Below are 23,432 nucleotides of genomic sequence, written 5' to 3' on the forward strand. Positions count from 1 at the left end.
AGAAAACAGCGTCTTACAGTATCCGGATGGATAAAACTTTCCGTGCTCCCAGAGTCGATCAGGCATGGCGTTTCGTACCCGTTAACCAGCACCGTCGTCGTTGCCGTTTGGAGCGTCAGGGGCTGCGACTGGTCCAGGGTCACCAAAGCCAGCCGGGTTGCTGCATCGGGGCGTTTTCTTCAGGCCTCGTGGAGCCGTCCATGTTGGGGTCCTTGGCTGTCAGCCAAGATGGCGGCGTCCACGGATCGCACGCGCCCATTCCCCCTGAATGGAGTCCGGGACCCAAAATGGCGGTACCTGTTGGCCGCACATGGATCATTGGGGGGGGGGGGGGTTGAGTCTGTGTGTCCCAGTTCTCCCCCGGAGATTTCGTCCACCCCCAGGGATTGGCACACCGCTGAATAGTGCCCTTTCTGGCCGTAACTTTTACAGATGGCCGAGCGGGCCGGGCAGCGCTAACGGGGGGTTTTCGACTGCCCGCAAAAGTAGCAGCGGGGCCCCCCCTGGGTGGTCTGGTGTTCTGGCCACGCAGGGTGCCGGGGAGTCGGTCGCGTTGGGGGTCCACGGAGCCCAAAGGGCTGCCGCGCGGTTGGGGGCGTAAACGCGGGCATTCTGCGATGCCACATCGAGGGAGGCCGCAAGGGCCCGTGCCTCTGTGAGCCCCAGTGAGTCTCTTTCCAGCAGTCGCTGGCGAATTTGGGATGAGGTCATACCTGCTACGAAAGCATCCCGGATGAGGAGTTCCGTATGTTCGTTAGCCGTCACCGGTGGGCAGTTGCAGTTCCTCCCCAGTATGAGCAGCGCGCTGTGAACCCGTCCAGGATTTGTCGTCTCATCGCGAGTTGGTGGCGTGCGTAGACCTGATTGACGGGCCGAATGTAGATCCCTCTCAGCATGGTGAGCGCCGCCGGGAAATCCTCCGCGTCTTCTATGAGCGTGTAGATTTCCGGACTCACCCTGGAATGCAGGACCTGCATTTTCTGGTCTTCCGTAGGTCTGCCGGGGGCCGTTCGGAGGTATCCCTCAAAGCACGCTCGCCGGTTTTTAAAAGTAGCCGCTGAGTTTGCTGCGTGGGGGCTGATTCGCAGACACTCCGGAGCTCCATAGTCTTTTAAAGTGTGCATAATATATTGTAGCACAATCAATCACTCACGAGGCGAGATGAGATGGCTTTATTGCGCAGACTTGTTCCCCAGCAGCTCGGTTACAGAATGTGGCTGCTGGGAGAACCCGGGTTCTTATACTCCGCCTTACTGGGTGGAGCCAGTAGGCGGCAGATCCAATCAAGACCCAGTGTCTGTCCACCAATAGCCTCTCGGCATCACTGGGTACCGTACTACCCCCAAGTCATACCACCACAATAACCTTTGACTTCCTTGACAATCAAGAATCAAACTCAGCCAAAGGAGCTGGGAGTGTTCCCACAACGTTATCGCAGGCATCGATTTCCCTTATTCTGAAGCGGGATAAGGATCCGGTGAGCTGTTGCTCGTAGAAGCCAATCTCCCTGTTAAATGTAGATGCAAAATTGTTGGCAAAGATCTTGGCCATGCGCATAGCGGATTGTGTTCCGGGGGTAATAGGGGAGGACCAGATGGGATTTGTGAAGGGACGACACCTGACGTCCAACATTAGGTGGCTCCTAAATGTGATAATGATGCCTGTGGAGGGGCACGAGGTCGAGGTGGTGGTGGCCATGGATGCAGAGAAGGCCTTTAATCAAGTGGAGTGGAAGTACTTGTGGGATGCTCTGGGAAGGTTTGGGTTTGTGGATTGTGTCCGGTTGCTATATCAGGCACCGGTGGCAAATGTAAGGACAAACCGTGTTCGATCAGAATATTTTAGTCTGTGTCAGGGGACGAGACAGGGGTGCCTGTTCTCACCACTACTGTTTGCCCTGGCCATAGAGCCTTTGACAATGGCGCTGACAGCATCGAACATTTGCCGGAGGATAGTGAGAGGGGGAGGGGGGGTGGTGGTGGTGGAACATAGGGTCTCGCTCTATGCAGAGATTTTCTCCTTTATATAACAGACCCGTTGGGGGTAAATCGCAGGAATTATGAGGATACTGGAAGAATTTGGCCGGTTCTCAGGTTACAAACTGAATATGGGGAAGAGTGAAGTTTTTGCGATCCAGGCAAGGGGGCAGGAGAGGAGACTGAGGGAGATGGCGTTTAAAGTGGTGGGAAGGAGTTGTAGGTACCTGGGGATTCAGGTGGCAAGGGACTGGGGTCAGCTTCATAAACTAAATTTGGGCAGGGTGATTGAGCAAATGAAAGGGGACTTCCGTAGGTGGGATGTGCTCCCGCTGTCATTGGCAGGGAGGGTACAGACTATGAAGACGACAGTCTTCCCGAGATTGCTGTTTCAGTGTCTTCCAATCTTCATCCCAAGGCATTTTTTAGGAAGATGAATGCGGCGATCTCGGGTTTTATATGGGCCGGGAGAGCCCCGAGGGTGAAGAAGGCCCTTCTTGAGCGGGGGCGCGGGGCTTGGCCCTTCCGAACTTTATTAATTACTACTGGGCGGCTAATATATCGATGGTTGGGAAATGGGTCGTGGGGGAGGGGTCGATGTGGAAGCGAGCGGAGGCGGCATCTTGCAAGGGCACGAGTCTGAAGCCTTTGTTAATGGCACCTCTGCCCTTCTCACCGGCTCGGTATTCCACAAGCCCAGTGCGATTGGCAGTCCCAAAAGTGTGGGGACAATGGAGGCAGCACGTGAGACTGGAGGGGCGGGGGGGGGGGGGGGGGGGGAAGAGGAGTGCCCCGGGGTGGAGGGGGGGGGGAGCTTCATGAGGTGACAGCCGGCAGGAATTGAGAGATTTTGGGGCCTCTTCATTGAGGAGGGTTTCCCGAGCCTGGAGGAGCTAGAGGAGGAGTTTGAGTTACCAGGTGGGAATGGGTTCCAGTACCTGCAGGTACGGGAGTTTGTCCAGAGGCAGATCCGAGCTTTCCTTGCCGTTTTGGCCTTTGCCTCCCTGGTGGCCTGGAGACAGATTTTGCTGGGATGGAGGGACTCGGAGTCTCCAAAGTCGGGGGTGTGGGTCAGCGACATGGCAGGGTTTCTTAGGCTAGAGAAAATTAAGTTTGCCTTAAGGGGTTCACTACAGGGGTTCGCTCGGTGGTGGCAGTCGTTCATCGACTTCTTCAAGGAAAATTGACCGTTAGAGGGGGGTGGGGAAGGGGAGGCATGGAAGTGACGAATAAGGGCAAGGAATCTAATGTATGGGTAGTTAGGGTTTAGGGGTGAGAGGAGTTGGGTATGTTATTGTGGGATTTTTGCTTGTGTTGGATCTCTCTGTTTAAAATTATAAATTTCTCAATAAAATGTTTTCTAAAAAAAAAAAGAATCAAATTCAGCCTTAAAACGATTCAGTGACCTGGGGCGCGATTCTGCGAAAAGATTTCAAAGGTAATCTGTGGCGGGCTTTTCAGGGAGTTTCCCGCCAGCTCTGACGGTGAGCTCCCACCGCTATTTAATGACACTTAGTGACTATTTTCGGCCCTGGAGAGTTTCTCACCGGTTTAGCCAACACTTAGAATTTATTTTCGCACTGGGGGGCTGAACTCCGACATTGGGCCGCCATTTTGAAAGGGTGCCCCGATCTCTAAGTGAGCTCCTGGGTCGTCATCCCCCACACATGGACACTACCCCTCACCCCCCAAGTGAGGACACCCTGCTATGGGGTCTCTGATGGTTCCCCCCTCTTCAGCACCCCCCCCCCCCTCCAAGCCTCCTTACAGCATAGCCTCCCTTCTAGGACCCCTCCCATCACCACACCAACCTGGAGGCCCCTACTTACCTGACCTACACTCCCCCACCCTTTTGTGGAAACAATTCTCATCTCCACCTTAAATGGGAGACCCCTTATTTGTAAACTGCATCCGGTAATTCTAGTCTCTCCCACAACAGGGTACATCCTTTCACCATCTACCCTGCTAAGTTATATGTTTCATTAAGATCACCTTTCATTCTTCTAACCTCAATGGATACAAGCCAACCTTTCCACATAAGCAAGCCTCTTCATTCCATCAGTTAATTGGGTGAACGTTCTCTGAACTGCTTCTAATGTAATGATGTCCATTTTTAAATAAGACCAAAACTGCACACAATATTCCAGAAGTGGTCTCCCCAAAGCCCTGTACAACTGTAGCAAAACTTCCCTACTTTTTATATCATTCCATTTGCAAAATGTCCACTTGCCTTCTTAATGACTTGCTGCACCAGCATACTAACTTTTTGTGATTCCTGTGCTAGGCCACCCAGATCCCTCTGTATGCCAGAGTGCTGCAATCTCTCTCCATTTAAATAATATGGTGTTTTTCTGTTCAGGTTATCTGAATATTCAGGTCCCAGTCTTGTTCACTTTGCAGCCGTGCCTCAGAATTGTCTATCAGGTCTTGGCTATTCTTGGCCTTCTCGTTCTCATCCACTGCTGTCTCTTCGCAACACGATCTGCCAGTTTCCATGTAGGCTGATGAAACCTGGTTCGAAACCACTATCGCATCTCAATGCCCCTGCCCTTATATAAATAATGCTTATTTCCACCTCTCTTTACTTCGGCCTCAGCTCATCCAAGCATGTGTTATCTTGAGACTACTCCAGTGAACTGCTGGCTGGTCTCCCATGATCTCGCTCTGTAAAGGTGAGATCACTCAAACTCTGACCTCACACAAACGATGCCTGATAAAGCAGTGCTGTTTTAAAAATTCTCATCCTTGTTTACATATCCCAGCATGGCTTCACTGGTTCTGATCTCGATAATCTGCGATGCCGCAGCCAGGCGCCATTCAGTACTGGTCCACACAAACGTGGACCAGGTGGAACGGCTCCTGGGCTATCGGAGACCCCTGGGTGGTCAGGAATAGTGCAGGGTGGACCCCTGGCCCTCCCCTGGAATGCAGGCATCTTGGCACTGCACAGCTGGTACGTTAGCACTGCTACCCTGGCATTGCCAAGGTGCCTGGGTGGCATTGCAAAGCTGGAAGGAGCTCTGCCTAGGTGCCAGTGCAATCAAGCCCGAGTGCCAGGGTGGCACTGGTAAGGCTCAGGGGCGAGGGGGCTATGGCCATGAAAGGAGGGTGGAGGGGGTTTTGAAGGGTGGGGGGTGCAGGGTAGGTAAGTAGGGGCCTCTGGGAGGTTGATGGGTGGAGGTCCTGGAAGGGGGGAGACTGAAGAGGGGGGACCCACAGCGGGATGTCCTCACTTGGGGGGGGGGGGGGGGGGGGTATTGCCCATATGCGTGGGGGATGACATTGTCCATGGGTGGGGAGTGTGCGGGACCCAAAAGCTCACTTAGAGATCAGGCACCCTTTCAAAATAATGGCCCCATCTCGGTGTTCAGCTCCCCGGTGCTGAAAAAAATGCTAAGTGTGGGCTAAACCTGTGAGAAACTCCCCAGGGCCCAAAAGAGTGTCATTGGAAAGCAGTGGGGAATTCGTAGATGGGAAACTACCTGAAACATCCGCAACAAATGAACTTAGAAATGTTTCCATTGAATCGTTCCCAATATCTCCTTATGTTATTGAGTGAACTGTCCATTGCAACTTGGCATATTTTAATGTTTGCTGTCAAATGTGGTTTAAGAAATGCTGAATATTTTGAGGATATCTGTAACCAAGGGTAGATGTATAACATAGAGGTTAGAATTTAAGTTGCGAGGGAGCTAATCTGGGGATATTGCCGTTATAACTGGCCAAGACTAATTTTAGGTACCTGGGGATACGGGTGGCTCATGATTGGGGCCTTGTTGTACATGTTGAACTTGGCCAGTCTGGTAGAGAGGGCAAAGGCGGATTTGAAGAGATGGTATGCCCTCCCGGTATCATTGGTGGGAAGGGTCCAGACAGTTCAAATGAACGTACTTCCAAGGTTCCTGTTTGTGGTTCAGTCTCAGAGTCTTCCAATCTTTCTGTCCAAGTCATTTTTGGTAGGATTAACAAACTGATCTTGACCTTTGTGTGGGTGGGTAAGACCTGCCTGGTCCGGGGGCGGGGCGTTCCTGCATTAACTAATTTTTCCTACAAGTGGAAACATCCTTTCCACGCCCACTCTATCCAGGCCTCGCAGTATCCTGTAAGTTTCAATAAGGTCCCCCCTCTGTTATATTTTAAATAATGACTTATCTAAAATATATATATTATTCTTGAATCCACCAGGATGATAAAATGACCAATAGTCTCCTTGTTGAAAGATGAACTATTTAATGAGTAATAAAATAATAAACTGTGAGTCCTTTTACTCAATACTAAACTAACAATAAAGAAATAAAGTACAATATAGATAACTCTATAACTATACACTATTATAACAAACTACTTCTAACTTCTCTCACTCTAGCTGTTCTGTCTTGCTTGTTCACTGTTCTGAATCACATCATCATCTGACTTAGAAAAGGCGGGAAACCAGTTCTTATAGTATCTGACTGTGAGCCATCTAGTGTTGAAATGACTGTACTGTATTTACATATTGATCATGTATTTGATATCTGAATATCACTACACCCTCATCCTTCTAAACTCCAAAGAGTACAGACCCAGAGTCCTCAACCGTTCCTTATATGACAAGCTCTTCATTCTTGCAAACCCCCTCTGGACCCTTTCCAAGACCAGCACATCCTTCCTTAGCTATGGGGCCCAAAATTGCTCCCAATGGAGTCTGACCAGAGCCTGATACAGCCTCAGAAGTACATCCCTAGTCTCGTATTCTAGCCCTCTCGACATGAACGCTAACATTGCATTTGCCTTCCTAACTGCCGACTGAACTTACAAGTTAACCCCAAGAGAATCTTGAACAAGGACTCCCAAGTCCCTTTGTGCTTCTGATTTCCAAAGCATTTCTCCATTTGAAAATAGTCTATGCCTCCATTCCTCCTTCCAAAGTGCTTAATCTCACTTTTCTACATTGTATTCCATCTGCCACTTCTTTGCCCACTCTCCCAGCCTGTCCCAGTCCTTCTGCAGCCACCCTGCTTCCTCAATACTATCTGTCCCTCTACAGATCTTTGTATCATCTGCAAACTTAGGAACAGTGCCTTCAGTTCCTTCTTCCAGATCATTAATGTTTATTGTGAAAAGTTGTGGTCCCAGTACAGGCCCCTGAGGCACATCACTAGTCACCGGCTGCCACCCTGAAAAAGACTCCTTTATCCCGACTCTCTGCCATCTGCCAGTCTATCCATGCAAGGATCTTACCCTTAACACCATGGGCTCTCAACATATTTAACAATCTTCAATGCGACACCTTGTCAAAGGCCTTCTGGAAATCTAAATAAATCACATCTACTGGTTCTCCTTTGTCTAACTTCCTTGTTACCTCCTCAAAGAACTCTAACAGATTTGCCAGACATGACCTCCCTTGATGAAGCAGTGCTGACTCAGTCCTATTTTATCATGCACTTCCAAGTAATCCGCGGTCTTATCTTTAATAATGGACTCTAAAATCTTACCAATGACCGAAGTCAGGCTAACTGGCCTATAATTTCCAGTCTTCTGCCTCCCTCCCTTCTTAAACAGCGGTGTTACATTAGCCACTTTCCAGTCCTCTGGGACCCTCCTTGCCTCCAAGGAACAACTCAAACCTGGGGATTTGCAAGAACGTGCTGACACAAGAGCAAAGTCACATTTACTTAGCTTTGTTCAAATGGGGTTTGAACAGTGATTCATTTATACAAGTTAATCTGTATTTTGCCTCTTGCTCTCTATTTCTGAATTTGAGAGATTTTTGGTTTGTATTCCAAGTTTACCCTGTCCACGGTCACTTCTATTTTCAAATACATTGTGAATACCTTCAATTTAAACATAATTTACTTCATTCTCCAGATTTTTAAAGAATTAGGGAACCAATTCCCAAATCCAGCCAGGCAAGAGGTCGCAATGATGTCACTGGCTTTATTGGTACGTGCAGGAAATGTTACCCCTCATGTTTCAGTCTCAATAGTTGGAGAGTCCTTTTATATATCTAACAGATACACCCGTAACCTTTCCATTCTATAAGATACCCCAACTTTTCAACCTTTTAAAAAATCTATACTTCTCGTGCTTGAATTCTATTGCATTAGTACTGTACACTTGTCTTTTGCATCATTCTTCTCATGGGATGCCCAGAATGACACGACAAGCAATTCAGTGTCCTTGCCATGCAAATTTATGGATGGCGTAGAATAGGAAGGAATCCCGCTATCAGGCTGCCATTGTGAGTGGGTGGCCCGACAGCGAGGTCCTGCGGCCGGCCAACTCTCTCTCCCCCTCCCCCACATCAGCCCAAAACCCCCCGACCCACACAGCAATTTGCGCATTCCAAGCACTAAGTGCATCCCAGTCAATCAAGCCTGCGATTGCACTGCACTTACCTCTCTTTGATGTGGTCAATCTTTGGAAACATTGGGGTTTCTCCACTTAGGTCACTAAACCATGAAGGGAGATGAATGAATCAAAGCTGCAGATGGTTTGTAGAGGCTGTCAATCAGAGATCATTACTAGAGAGCTGTGAATGGCTTGCAGCTAATGCATCTGTGGGAACCAGAAGCGTCACAGCTGCTTTCCTTCCAGGAATTGACATGTGGAGCTTCAAGGTAAGTGTTGCAGCTACAATTCTTCTCATTGCAGTCTAGACTGCGACCTAGCTTCCAGACAAGGATCTGTTTGTGGGGGGGGGGGGGGGGCGGTCCCATTTAGACAGGAGGTCCCCGTGGTTAGTCCCCTATTACAGGGGTTCCTGTGGTCAGGGGGTCCCGGTCGGAGAGGGGGGGGGGGGCCTCCCTATTATAGCGATCCGGGGGCGGGGACCCTATTACAGGGGTCCCTGTGGTGGGTATCCCTATTACAGGGATCCTGGCGGGTGGGAGGGGGATGTCTGGTAGAGGTGGTGTGGGCTGGCAGTGTATGGTGAGGTGGGGGCCCTCGGTTGGGCTTGCATGGTGAATCTCGTGCTGGGCCAAGTAGGTAACTCCTTGGGGGAGTTACCAGCCTGACCCTCCGCATGGTCCTCCACATTAGGGCCACGCTGGTAGAGACCACTAGTGATCCATGATTCCCACAAAATGTTGTTGTGGGTGTCGGGGGAAATGTGTGGAGCAGTGGGGCTGGATAGAGGGCCAGCTATATGTGAAGATTGACAAAGATGTCATGGACAAAATGACAAAGGGAATGTAAATGATGCTCATGGCTGAGAAGAGTGCTGATTATGGCACATTAAGGGATCAGAATTTGTTAATGACAGAACAGGGCTAAGAGTTGGTCAAAGGACAACTAGGAATAGGGAACAGATGGCCCTCGGGATGTGGGTGGGGGAGGGGAGTTAATGTTGAGGAAAAAACAGATCAATGGAAGAAATGAAAATAAATTGATAGAAATATAAATAGGTGAAGGTGGAGGAGAGGGTTCAGTCTGAAGTTGTTGAACTCAATGTTAAGTGCAGAAGGCTGTAACATGCCTAATCGGAAGAGGAGGTGCTGTTCCTCCAGTTTGCATTGGGCTTCGCTGGAAAATTGCAACAGGCCAAGGGCGGATATGAAAGCAGGACGGAGTTGAAAATGACAAGCGACAGGAAGGCCTGGATCCTGCTTGCGGATGGACTAAAGGTGTTTTGCAAAGCAGTCACCCAGTCTGATTTAGTCTCTCCATTGTAGGATAGACTGCAGTGGGATCAGAAAATGCAACAGACCAGATTGAAGGGAATGCACGTGAAGCGTGGCCTCACCTGAAAAGTGTTTAGGCCCTTGGATGGTGAGCAGGGAGGTGGTAAAGGGGCAGGTGTTGCACCTTCCCCGAGTGCATGGAAAGGTGCCGTGGGAAGGGAGTGAGGTGTTGGGGGTGATGGAGGAGTGGACCAGTGTATCCAGCAGGGAACGGTCCCTGCAGAATGTCAGCAGGGGAGTGAGGGAAAGATGTGTTTAGTGGTGGCATCATGCTGGAGTTGGCGGAGGATGATCCTTTGAATGCGGGAGGTTGGTGGGGTGAAAGTGAGGACAGTGGGGACACTGTCCTGGGGATCCCACAATTCTTCCTTAACCGTGGTTTCCCACCCAATGTGGTTGACATGGCTCTCCACCGTGTCCAACCCATCTCCCACACCTCTGCGCTCACCCCTCCCCCACCCACTCCCAGAACCAAGGCAATTTGTTCTGTGTTCCAAGTTGTCCTTTGACATACTGCCTATCCCTGTTCTGCCATTAACAAATTCTGATCTCTTAATGTGCCACTATCAGCATCCTTCTGAGTCATTATCACCACCATTCACATTCCCTTTGTCCTGTCCATGACAACTTTGTCAGTCTCCATCTATCGCTGGCCCTCTATCTAGCCCCACTCCATCCAGACTTAAAATGTTAGCTCCGTTCTCTCTCCACAGATGCTGTCAGGCCTGCTGAGATTGTCCAGCATTTTCTGTTTTCATTACAAAACACTTTCTGCACTGTAGTTACATTTAATGATGTGCACAAGACAACACAATTAAATGGCAGAGATGACTGCATTTGCACTCCAAGTTAATTAAAAGTCTTTACAATATCATACATAAAATAATACAATATTCATTCATATGGCAATGTCAAAAGTTCAGCAACACAAATGTTTTTTTCTGTAGAACTGAAAAATTAATCAGAGCAACCTTCCTATGCTTTGTGTTCATTAAGACATTAGTGAAGTGCAAGTACCTAGTGCCAGTACCTTGCACTCCTAATTCAGGTACAACACTGGTAACTTCACAATAAATCTCCCTCTATTCTCTCCAACAATGGAGGGAAAGTTTCCTCTCTGTGTCAGTTTTTATGAAATTGTTACTTAATTTACAAATAGGCTTATGATCCCACTACAATTAGCACACACATGAAAACTTACCATGTGTGCCTTTCCCCTAAACCTGAAGCATGCCCCCTCCTGTACCAGGGAAACATTTTGATCTCCTTTGCTCATCATTTTTGAATCCTTGAAAATTGATCAATTTACTAACAGCTGCAAATTTGGGGCGGTCTTATGTACTAGGGTCACATCCTGTCAGACCAAGGTTTAAATCAGTGCAAACTTATGACTTGGAGTGGATTCAAGTAGAGACAAAGAAGTGTTCATTCCACTGTTGCACCAGAGTTCTCTTTTTTAAAGTACCAAATTTCACAGTATGTGCAATGTGGCATCATCTGTGAAGTTGCACGAACCAATACTGACTCAGTGTACATTCACCTCCAACATGTATAAAAAGGAAACTGAACAGTTCTGGGCAGACCCAGGCTGTTTCTTTCATGACAGCAATTTATATTTAACAAACTAATTCCAGGTTCCAGGTACAGACTCCAGGCTAGAAGCATCATCCTCAAGCAACACCGGGTTCTCAATACCAGCAGCATCGTTGACATCAGAATCATCTTGGGCATTCAACATATCTTCCTTTAGCCCACTAACATCTCGAGACTCTGGTTCTTCCTCCTCTTCATCCACCTCTCCATCATCTTCGACATCCATTTCAAAAACACGCACATGTCGCAGGTTTGAACTGAGCTGTGGAATTACTTTAAGTAAGTTAATGCACATACTTATTCCATGCAGCTAGTTCAGAAAATCATGGAAATTTGATGAGGTTTTATACGTATGCTTATTTTGTTTTTTGAATAAATGTTTAGGTAAACAATACAGAATGGGAATAATTTGAGAGTATTCATTGTAAAGTGGGGGAGAAAAAAACTGGTCAGTTGAGGTTCCTACCAGGCCAGAATGTGCTATCAAAGTAACAATGAGTCTAATGGCACACAAGTACAGCAACTTCAGGCAAGCAGCAGATATCCAAAGCTGCTGTTGCTTTGCGAAAATGGCATTTCGCTGACTGCCTCACCACTGAAATGCATTGAATGTCACAGCTGTATTCACACAGTCAATATGAATTTAATGAACTGTTAATATTTAGGGATAGTAGCGTACGTACACCTTTAATGACATGACAATTGTTAATTAGGCCATCCTCTGGCAACCCAATATAACTGTTACCCAATGTGGAGTTCCATCCTTCAAAGTTTGCAGGAGGATTTCAAAAGATATTCCTTACTTTTTAAAATTCATTTTGGATGTCATTGGCTAGGCCAGCATTTATTGCCCTTTAGAAAGTGGTGGTGAGTTACCTTCTTGAACTGCTGCACTCCGAGCAGTAGGTACACCTATAGCGCTGTTAGGGAGGGAGTTCCAGGATTTTGCCCCAGCAACAGTGAAGGAACGGCGATATATTTCCAAATCAGGATGGTGAGTGACTTGGAGGGGAACGTCCAGGTGGTGGGGTTCCCAGGCATCTGCTTCTCTTGTCCTTCTAGATGGTAGCAGCCAGGGGTTTGGAAGTTGCTGCCGAAGGAACATTGGTGAGTTATGCAGTGCATCTCGTAGATGGTACACACGGCTGCCACCATTCGCCACTGGTGGTGAAGGGATTGAATGTTTGTAGAAAGGTAACTATCAAGCGGGCTGCTTTGTCCTGAATGGTGTTGAGTTTCTTGAGTGTTGTTAGAGCTGCACTCATCCCGCAAGTGGAGAGTATTCCATTACACTCCTGACTTGTGCCTTGTAGATGGTGGACAGACTGGGGGGAGGGGAGTTCTGAATAAGTATGTGCATTAACTTACTTAAAGGTGAGTTACTTGCCGTAGCATTCCTAACCTCTGACCTGTTCTATAGGCACAGTATCAATATGGCGAGTCCAGTTGTTTCTGATCAATGGTAACCCCCAGGATGTTGATCACGAGGGATTCAGCTATGGTAATGCCATTGAATGTCGAAGGTTAATGGTTAGATACTCTCTTGTTGGGGATGATCTTTGCCCGGCACTTGCGTGGTGCGAAGGTTGCTTCCCACTTGTCAGCCAAGCTTGGATACTGTCAAGGCCTTACTGCATTTGGATATGAACTGCTTCAGTATCTGAAGAGTCATGAATGGTTATGAACATTGCGCAGTCATTGGAGAACATCCCCAGTTCTGACCTTATAATGGAAAGAAGGTAATTTAGCTGAAGATACTTGGGTCTAGTTTACGTTGTACCTTGTACTCTCTTAAGCCAATCTTTATTTCCATTTCTATAATTCTCTCTCTGGACCCGATTTGACATTGAAGTTACCCATTTTATCTTTTCCCCAAGCCCATCCTGTGTCCATTTCACAATCCTTACATCTGATAGGTTAAGATGCTTGTTGATTTCATTGCCTAGCTGCCCCATTTCCTTCAGTGAGATGTTAAGCACTTGAACTTTTGGGAATATTGTGGGTAAATAAACTTTTCGCTGAAGGGTACAGGGCAAATCTAACAACTTTCCATAGAATCCCTACAGTACTGAAGGAGGACATTCGGCCCATTGAATCTGCATTCAACTAGGCTCACTCACGCGCCCTATCCCAGTAACCCCGCACCTTAAGGAGAGGGACATGACGGATGTTGAGGTTAGGGATGGATGTTTAAATACTCTAGATCACATCGGCATAAGGAAGGGGGAAGTTTTGGGTTTTCTAAAAGGCATTAAGGTGGACAAGTCCTCAGGTCCGGATGGAATCTATCCCAGGTTACTGAGGGAAGCAAGGGACGAAATAGTTGGGGCCTTAACAGATATCTTTGCAGCATCCTTGAACACTGGTGAGGTCCCGGAGGACTGGAGAATTGCTAATGTTGTCCCTTTGTTTAAGAAGGATAGCAGGGATAATCCAGGGAATTATAGACCTGTGAGCTTGACGTCAGTCTAAGCAAACTGCTGGAGAAGATACTGAGGGATAGGATCTATTCACATTTGGAAGAAAATAGACTTATCAGTGATAGGCAGCATGGTTTTGTGCAGGGAAGGTCATGTCTTACAAAACTAATAGAATTCTTTGAGGAAGTGACAAAGTTAATTGATGAGGGAAGGGATGTAGATGTCATATACATGGACTTCAGTAAGGCGTTTGATAAAGTTTCCCATGGCAGGTTGTAATGAAAAAGTGAAGTTGCATGGGGTTCAGGGTGTACTAGCTAGATGGATAAAGAACTGGCTGGGCAACAGGAGACAGAGAGTAGTGGTGGAAGGGAGTGTCTCAAAATGGAGAAAGGTGACTAGTGGTGTTCCACAGGGATCCGTGCTCGGACCACTGTTGTTTGTGATATACATAAATGATCTGGACAAAGGTATAGGTGGTCTGATTAGCAAGTTTGCAGATGATATTAAGATTGGTGGAGTTGCAGATAGCGAGGGGGACTGTCAGAGACTACAGCAAAAATAGACAGGTTGGAGAGTTGGGCAGAGAAATGGCAGATGGAGTTCAATCCAGGCAAATGCGAGGTGATGCATTTTGGAAGATCCAATTCAAGAGCGGACTATACGGTCAATGGAAGAGTCCTGGGGAAAATTGATGTACAGAGAGATCTGGGAGTTCAGGTCCATTGTACCCTGAAGGTGGCAAAGCAGGTCGATAGAGTGGTCAAGGCGGCATACAGCATGCTTGCCTTCATCGGACGGGGTATTGAGTACAAGAGTTGGCAGGTCATGTTACAGTTGTATGGGACTTTGGTTAGGCCACATTTGGAATACTGCGTGCAGTTCTGGTCACCATATTACCATGTGGATGCTTTAGAGAGGGTGCAGAGGAAGTTCACCAGGATGTTGCCTGGTATGGAGGGTGCTAGCTATGAAGAAAGGTTGAGTAGATTAGGATTGTTTTCGTTGGAAAGTCGGAGGTGGAGGGGGGACCTGATTGAGGTCTACAAAATTATGAGAGGTATGGACAGGGTGGATAGCAACAAGCTTTTTCCAAGAGTGGGGGTGTGAATTACAAGGGGTCACAATTTCAAGGTGAGAGGGGGAAAGTTTAAGGGAGATGTGCGTGGAAAGTTTTTTTACGTAGAGGGTGGTGGGTGCCTGGAACGCTTTGCCAGCGGAGGTGATAGAGGCGGGCACGATAGCATCATTTAAGATGCATCTAGACAGATATATGAATGGGCGGGGTACAGAGGGACGTAGATCCTTGTAAAATAGGCGACAGGTTTAGATAAAGGATCTGGATCGGCGCAGGGTGGGAGGGCCGAAGGGCCTGTTCCTGTGCTGTAATTTTCTTTGTTCTTAATAATGACCAAACCACCTAACCTGCACATCTTTGGACATTAAGGGGTAATTTAGCATGACCAATCCACCTAACCCGCACATCTTTGGACACTAAGGGGTAATTTAGCATGACCAATCCACTTAACCTACACATCTTTGGACACTACGGGACAATTTAGCATGGCCAATCCACCTAACCGGCACATCTTTGGACAATGGGAGGAAACAGAAGTACCGGGAGGAAACCCACGCAGTCACAAGGAGAATGTGCAAATCTCCACAGCACCCAAGGCTAGAATCAAACCTGGGCCTCTGGCGCTGTGAGGCAGCAATGCTAACCACTGACCGACCGTGCTGCAAATGCTGTTAGTTAACGTGCTTCAGTAAAATCTGGCCCATCAGATTTAAAACTGAATTTTATATTTATAATAGAGGCAGTCTCAGTGAAAGTAATTCTGTGTTCGAATGTTCACCTTGAGGTTATGTTGAACTTGTCTAAAACAATTGACTCTGTCCCTGCCCCAGCTCATCTACTGCTGAAACCCTCATCAATGTCTTTGCCCCAGATTTGGAGAGTGGGGGGATCGGGCAGGAGAAGGAGATCAGGAAGGCTTTGGGGGGCTGGTTGGATGGGGCTAGAAATTTGTACCTGGAGAGTGTAGAGGAGGACAGGATAAATTAGAATGATTGAGGAGGAAGTGGAATATCATAGTGTGTGGGGAGTGGCCCATCATGGGTGGAAGTGGAAGCAGTTAACACGTACCTGCTGGATGTAGCAATCCTTGCCTCCATTAGCAGTTGGATTGAATTTGAAATGGATGTGTTGGTAAATGATCAACTCCCCTCCTCCCTGTGATTTGGTAGATTCCTCCACCCCCCACCCCCCGCCTGCCTCAGTTAAACCCAACAGTCAATGGGTTTAAGGATGGGTTTGTGTTTGGTTTAAGATTTTTAAAGTTTTAAGCCGTCTTAGTGATAGTAATTATGTGGTTGAACGTTCACCTTGAGGTTATGTTGAACTTGTATAAAACATTCGTTCGGCTTCAGCTGGAGTAATGCATCCAGTTTCCTACACCTGAGGAAAGATGTAAACGAATTGGACATCGTGCAGTAAAGATTCATGAGGATGGTTCCAGGGAAGAGGAGTTAAAGAAGTTAAATAAGATGAGTATGAAATAGTAGACACAATAAGCATTGTGAAAGAGGAAATATTGTTGGGACTGGCATCCTTGGAAGGTGGATAAATTCCCAGGGTCAGATGGACTGCATTGAAAGAAGCCAGGGAGGAAACAGCAGATGCTTGGAGGATCATTTTCCAATCCTCACTATATACAGGCGAGGTCCCGGATTGCAGGCCTGCGAACGTTGTACCATTATTTTTAAAAGGGTGCAAGGGATAGGCAAGAAACTTATAGGCTGGTCAATCTGACTTCAGTGATGGGCAAATTATGGGAAATAATTCTGAGACAGGATAAACTGTCACTTAGAAAGACAGATTGATCAGAGATAGTCCACAGGGATTTGCTAAGGGAAGCTAGTGTCTTATTAACCCAATAAATTTTTTTGAGATAGTAACAAGTTAACAATTAATGAGGGTAGTGCAGTGAATGCTGTCTGCACAATTTCAGTAAGGTATTTGACAAGGTTCCCACATGGCAGATTGGCCAGAAATATGAGATCTCATGGAATACAGGGGAAGATGGTAGGTTGGATCCAAAATTGGCTCAATGACAGGGTAATGGTCAATGAATGTGTTTTGTGAATGGAAAATGGTTTCTATATAATATATAAAGAATGCCCCGGATGGGCAGTAAATGCTGGCCCAACCAGCGACGCCCATATCCAATGAACAAATTTCAAAAACATATCAGCCTCTACATACCAAGCCTTTAAGGCTATGTGACAAAGTTTGAGTTCAAATACATGTACTGGTTTATTAAAAGCACTTACCACACAAGATACTTTACGAATACCATTTACAGCAATGTACTGAGCTTTCATATTCTCTAAACTCCGGGATTGATTTTCAACAATTACAGTCTGAACAGGAATTTGATTGGTCTGCTCATCTAATCTGGAAATAAAACAAACTAATTTTGGAACACTGAACTGAAATTTGACAAAGCATCACAAAGAATAACATATAGGACAGAAGCACATCTTTTTAAGTAAAAGTAAGATTGAAAAAAAGATTAAGACCTGGTGAAAGTAGTGAAAATACTTTGCAGTTCACAGTTATAAACATTTGCGTGCAAAATATATGCTCAACAACCGTAAGTCGCCTTTTAACCATCTAACTTTTGAAAGGAAAATTATTTCAATTACTAAATGTCTTCAGTGTTTATCAACATAAGAAATAGGAGCAGGAATAGAGCATCCAGCTCACTGAACCTGCTCTACCGTTCTACAAAATCTTCTGCCTCAACTCCACAAACGGTCTTTGAGACCCATACACAATTATTTGTGGGTGATGAGAGTTATACGCCCAATTCATGACTAAAATTACATTCCTTTGCTTCAGTATGGTGTTTGTCATTCTTTAAGTGTAGTTTACATATAGTATGATCAATAATTTTTAACTTGGGGAAACTCAGACAGTGGCTCTTAAAACTTTCATTTCATACGGTCCACGAAAATTTTAAAAATATTGTTATATCCAATACTTGAAATTAGTGAATTACATTAAGGCAATCAATGATAATCCACCTATCAAGTGATCTGTGGGAAATTCTGCGGTATCACTACTTCCCAGTTATTCTGGGAGGGTAAAATATAATTGTTCAAATGGCATGAGAAATATCTGCATATTGCTTACATACACGATTGCACAACTTCAGCGGACAATCTTATGCATAATATTAAAAGGCACAACAGCGCAGACAGAAAATGTACAAGACAGAACTCCCTCCTCTCCCTAAATTAAAAGGCAACTTTCCCTTTCCATGGGAAAGAACATTGAGGTGTTTTGTGCATGCATATCCAATGGTGTCCAATAAGAACATAAGAACTAGGAGCAGGAGTAGGCCATCTGGCCCCTCGAGCCTGCTCTGCCATTCAATGAGATCATGGCTGATCTTTTGTGGACTCAGCTCCACTTTCCAGCCCGAACACCATCCCTTAATCCCTTTATTCTACAAAAAACTATCTATCTTTATCTTAAAAACATTTAATGAAGGAGCCTCAACTGCTTCACTGGGCAAGGAATTCCATAGATTCACAACCATTTGGGTGAAGAGGTTCCTCCTAAACTCAGTCATAAATCTACATCGCCTTATTTTGAGGCTATGCCCCCTAATTCTGCTTTCACCCGCCAGTGGAAACAACCTGCCCACATCTATCCTATCTATTCCCTTCATAAATTTATATGTTTCTATAAGATCCCCCCTCATCCTTCTAAATTCCAACGAGTACAGTCCCAGTCTACTCAACCTCTCCTCGTAATCCAATCCTTTCAACTCTGGGACTAACCTAGTGAATCTCCTCTGCACACCCTCCAGCGCCAGTACACCCTTTCTCAGGTAAGGAGACCAAAACTGAACACAATACTCCAGGTGTGGCCTCACTTACACCTTATACAATTGCAGCATAACCTCCCTAGTCTTAAACTCCATCCCTCTAGCAACGAAGGACAAAATTCCATTTGCCTTCTTAATCACCTGTTGCACCTGTAAACTAACTTTTTGCGACTCATGCACTAGCACACCCAGGTCTCTCTGCACAGCAGCATGTTTTAATATTTTATCATTTAAATAACAATCCCTTTTGTTGTTATTCCTACCAAAATGGATAACCTCATATTTGTCAACATTGTATTCCATCTGCCAGACCCTAGCCCATTCACTTAACCTATCCAAATTCCTCTGCAGACTGCACTTTTTGCTTTACCACTCATCTTAGTGTCGTCTGCAAACTTCGACACATTGCCCTTGGTCCCTAACTCCAAATCATCTATGTAAATTGTGAACAATTGCGGGCCCAACACTGATCCCTGAGGGACACCACTAGCTACTGATAGCCAACCAGAGAAACACCCATTAATCCCCACTCTTTGCTTTCTATTAATTAACCAATCCTCTATCCTCTAGCAAGGATAATCCAGGGAACTACAGGCCGGTGAGCCTTACTTCAGTGGTAGGGAAATTACTGGAGAGATTTCTTCGACACAGGATCTACTCCCATTTGGAAGCAAATGGACGTATTAGTGAGAGGCAGCATGGTTTTGTGAAGGGGAGGTCGTGTCTCACTAACTTGATAGAGTTTTTCGAAGAGGTCACAAAGATGATTGATGCAGGTAGGGCAGTGGATGTTGTCTATATGGACTTCAGTAAGGCCTTTGACAAGGTCTCTCATGATAGACTGGTACAAAAGGTGAAGTCACACGGGATCAGGGGTGAGCTGGCAAGATGGATACAGAACTGTCTAGGTCATAGAAGGCAGAGAGTAGCAATGGAAGGATGCTTTTCTAATTGGTGGGCTGTGACCAGTGGTGTTCCGCAGGGATCAGTGCTGGGACCTTTGCTGTTTGTAGTATATATAAATGATTTGGAGGAAAATATAACTGGTCTGATTAGTAAGTTTGCAGACGACACAAAGGTTAGTGGAATTGCGGATAGCGATGAGGACTGTCAGAGGATACAGCAGGATTTAGATTGTTTGGAGACTTGGGCGGAGAGATGGCAGATGGAGTTTAATCCGGACAAATGTGAGGTAATGCATTTTGGAAGGTCTAATGCAGGTAGGGAATATACAGTGAATGGTAGAACCCTCAAGAGTATTGAAAGTCAGAGAGATCTAGGTGTACAGGTCCACCGGTCACTGAAAGGGGCAACACAGGTGGAGAAGTTAGTCAAGAAGGCAGACGGCATGCTTGCCTTCATTGGCCGGGGCATTGAGTATAAGAATTGGCAAGTCATGTTGCAGCTGTATAGAACCTTAGTTAGGCCACACTTGGAGTATAGTGTTCAATTCTGGTTGCCACACTACCAGAAGGATGTACAGGCTTTAGAGAGGGTGCAGAAGAGATTTACCAGAATGTTGCCTGGTATGGAGGGCATTAGCTATGAGGAGCGGTTGAATAAACTCGGTTTGTTCTCACTGGAACGACGGAGGTTGAGGGGCGACCTGATAGAGGTCTATAAAATTATGAGGGGCATAGACAGAGTGGATAGTCAGAGGCTTTTCCCCAGGGTAGAGGGGTCAATTACTAGGGGGCATAGGTTTAAGGTGAGAGGGGCAAGGTTTAGAGTAGATGTACGAGGCAAGTTTTTTTACACAGAGGGTAGTGGGTGCCTGGAACTCGCTACCAGAGGTGGTGGTGGAAGCAGGGACGATAGTGACATTTAAGGGGCATCTTGACAAATACATGAATAAGATGGAAATAGAGGGATACGGACCCAGGAAGTGTAGAAGATTGTAGTTTAGTCGGGCAGCAGGTCGGCACCGGCTTGGAGGGCCGAAGGGCCTGTTACTGTGCTGTACATTTCTTTGTTCTTTGTTGTTCATGCTACTACTTTCCCATTAATGTTTAAATTATGTAGATTGGAACAAAACATAGGATTTGAATGACAAGTCTGCTATTAATATAGGTCAAGCACTGTATTACCTTTTATCAGTATCCAAGCTGAATTCTTCCTCAGTTTCCTCATTGATGTAAATTGATGATAGTGGTAGCTGTGCCAAGATTCGTCCTTTCTCTTCTTTGTCAACATATCCCTTCAATAGGACGGTCAGCATTTCATCATCATAAAAACCAACGTCCAAAAAGCTAAACTGGCTGGAAGAAAGCCAAATAATCCATATTTTCTGAACTGATTATTCATCTAAATTATCACTATAAGTCTAATTTGTACTGCTTGCCATTATCTTTTGGCCACCATAGCTTTCAACACAGGTTTCCTTTGGAAAATATGCTTATTTGATCGATTTCTAATACCCAATGTTATAAAGTAGAATTGTAAAAGATTGTGAAAGATTCAGAAGAAATATTTAAAACTCATAAGGTAAAATCATGTACAAGGGAATAAAAACAAATACTAACTAAGCAACAAATTGAATTCAATCTAAAGGCTAATCGAAAAGCAGAATACTGCGGATGTTGGAAATCTGAAATAAAAACAGAAAATGCTGAAAATACTCAGCTGGTTAGGCAGTATCTGTAGAGTTCAACTATTTCAGACCATGCCGGCTCTACTTTGTTTCCTTTTATTTTCCGGTTTTGTTTTTTAAAAAATCTTACTTTGCTTTCAGTCAGCAGCACACGTACTCAACACATTGTTAGATTTTTTGTTTCTTTTTCTTTCCCCATCACCATTCCCTTTGCCCTGTTCAATCTCGCCTGCTTTCCACCCTAACAGACCTTCCTTTTGTCCTAGCCCCACCGTCTCCTTGCTCCAAACCTACATTTTTAACTTTTCCCAGTTCTGATGAAAGGTTGATAACATTAGCTTTATTTATCTCTCCATAGATACTGCCTGTCTACCGATGTATATTTCCAGCATTTTCCATCATGTCCAACAGAATATTGGTCTTAACACGCTGCCCAATAACGTGCCATCTTACAAGACTTCAGTCATGCAAATTCTTGAACTTTTAATTTCATTTAATAGCCATTTTTAATATGGTTAGAGATTGTTTAAGTGAATTTTGCATTGGTATTTAATATGGATGATAGATCCATAACAACACTGTAGATATTTAAGTCAGATAATGGGTCTGCTATCGTGTCGAAAAAAAAAATTGCATAAGATCTCTGGATGCCCCAAAGCCCCTGAACCAATTAAATACTTAGTACACTGTTGCAATGTAGGCAATGTGATGGCCAATGTTGTGACAGTTAAAGCCATCAAGCAGCAATGTGGCATATACCCAGGTAATTTAAAAAAATGATATTGAATGACAGATACATTTTGGCCAGGTAACCTGCAGACATTCCTTGACTTTTTCAAATTGTACCATGAAATCTTTTGCATTCACCTGACTAGGTAGAAATTTAGGGGTAGCCTTTGTTTTAACATCTCATCTGAAAGATGTAGTATAAGTGTATTTGGGCAGAGCAACGGCTAATGTGGGACAGAGGAAACAGTACCGCCCATGGTATGAAGTCGTCACATGGTGGTGGACTGTGTGTAGCCAAGTCTGGAAGGAGCCAGCATGGAGGCAGCACCCACGAAGGGATGTACCTTGGAGTTGTATATAGTTATGGGTTACCAATAAACAGTTAGTGTTCAATCATACCAGCCTCCAGACCTCTGCGTGACACAACAAACAACTTTACAACAAAATACAGCATCAGGAACAGTGCAGCAGTATTGTACTGAAATGTCAGCCTAGTTTATATGCTCAACTGTCTGGAATGTGGCTTGAACGCACGCTGTTCTGATTAAGAGACAAGAGTGGTATTGTCAAGTCTAGGCTGACAGTGCTAAAAGAAGTTGACATACTGATCTAACCTTTAGAAATTTTGGAGGGGTAACACGGTGGGACAGTGGTTGGCACCAAGGACCCGGATTTGGTCCCGGCCCTGGGTCACTGTCCGTGTGGAGTTTTCACATTCTCCACGTGTCTGCGTGGGTCTCGTCCCCACAACCTAAAGATGCGCAGGGTAGGTGGATTGGCCACACAAAATTGCCCCTTAATTGGGACGAAAAAGAATTGGGTACTCAAAATTTATTTTAAGAAAAGGGCAGCACGGTAGCATAGCGATTAGCGCAATTGCTTCACAGCTCCACGGTCCCAGGTTCGATTCCCGGCTGGGTCACTGTCTGTGCGGAGTCTGCACGTTCTCCCCGTGTGTGCGTGGGTTTCCTCCGGGTGCTCCGGTTTCCTCCCACAGTCCAAAGATGTGCAGGTTAGGTGGATTGGCCATGCTAAATTGCCCTTAGTGTCCAAAATTGCCCTTAGTGTTGGTTGAGTGGGGTTACTGGGTTATGGGGATAGGGTGGTGTGGGCTTGGGTAGGGTGCTCTTTCCAAGAGCTGGTGCAGACTCGATGGGCCGAATGGCCTCCTTCTGCACTGTAAATTCTGTAAATTCTATGAATTTTGGAAATTTTCTCAAGACACGGACAAATCATAGCCTAAACCAAGAGGATAAACGAATTTGGATTTGGATCATCAGACATACCAAAAGCAAAATTGGAGAAAAGCTTAAAGAGAAGTAAATATAGCAATAATAAAAGGCAAAAATGTAAAAAGCAAAGATGAAGAGAAAAACAAAAGGAAGATATCCAGGAATAAATAGAAAAATAGCATGGGTTGAATTCAGATCAAATGAAATAGTTGAAGAGAGATTTAAAATTAATAGGAAGAGGTATGATTGGCAAAAACCAGTTTCGGATGGATTCAAAGTAAATTTATTCAATGGCAACATAAATAAAGTGGGCCTAGTGATAATTGTCTT

General features: G+C 45.6%; 1 protein-coding gene across 3 annotated transcripts in view; it reads right to left on the reverse strand.

The window, feature by feature from the left end:
- Nucleotides 1–10,408: 10,408 nt before the first annotated feature.
- Nucleotides 10,409–23,432, reverse strand: part of anapc4 (anaphase promoting complex subunit 4) — a 115,623-nt gene continuing 102,599 nt past the window's right edge. For all 3 annotated transcript variants that reach the window (XM_072496516.1, XM_072496517.1, XM_072496518.1), the window contains 3 exons: nucleotides 20,639–20,809; nucleotides 16,987–17,110; nucleotides 10,409–11,495 (listed from right to left, as the gene is read on the reverse strand). In XM_072496516.1, coding sequence (XP_072352617.1) covers nucleotides 11,265–11,495; nucleotides 16,987–17,110; nucleotides 20,639–20,809 — 526 coding nt within the window. In that variant the 3' untranslated portion in view covers nucleotides 10,409–11,264. The remainder of the gene's footprint in view (nucleotides 11,496–16,986; nucleotides 17,111–20,638; nucleotides 20,810–23,432) is intronic.

Source organism: Scyliorhinus torazame, chromosome 3 (genome assembly GCF_047496885.1).
Source record: "Scyliorhinus torazame isolate Kashiwa2021f chromosome 3, sScyTor2.1, whole genome shotgun sequence".
In the NCBI taxonomy this organism is placed as follows: Eukaryota; Metazoa; Chordata; class Chondrichthyes; order Carcharhiniformes; family Scyliorhinidae; genus Scyliorhinus; species Scyliorhinus torazame.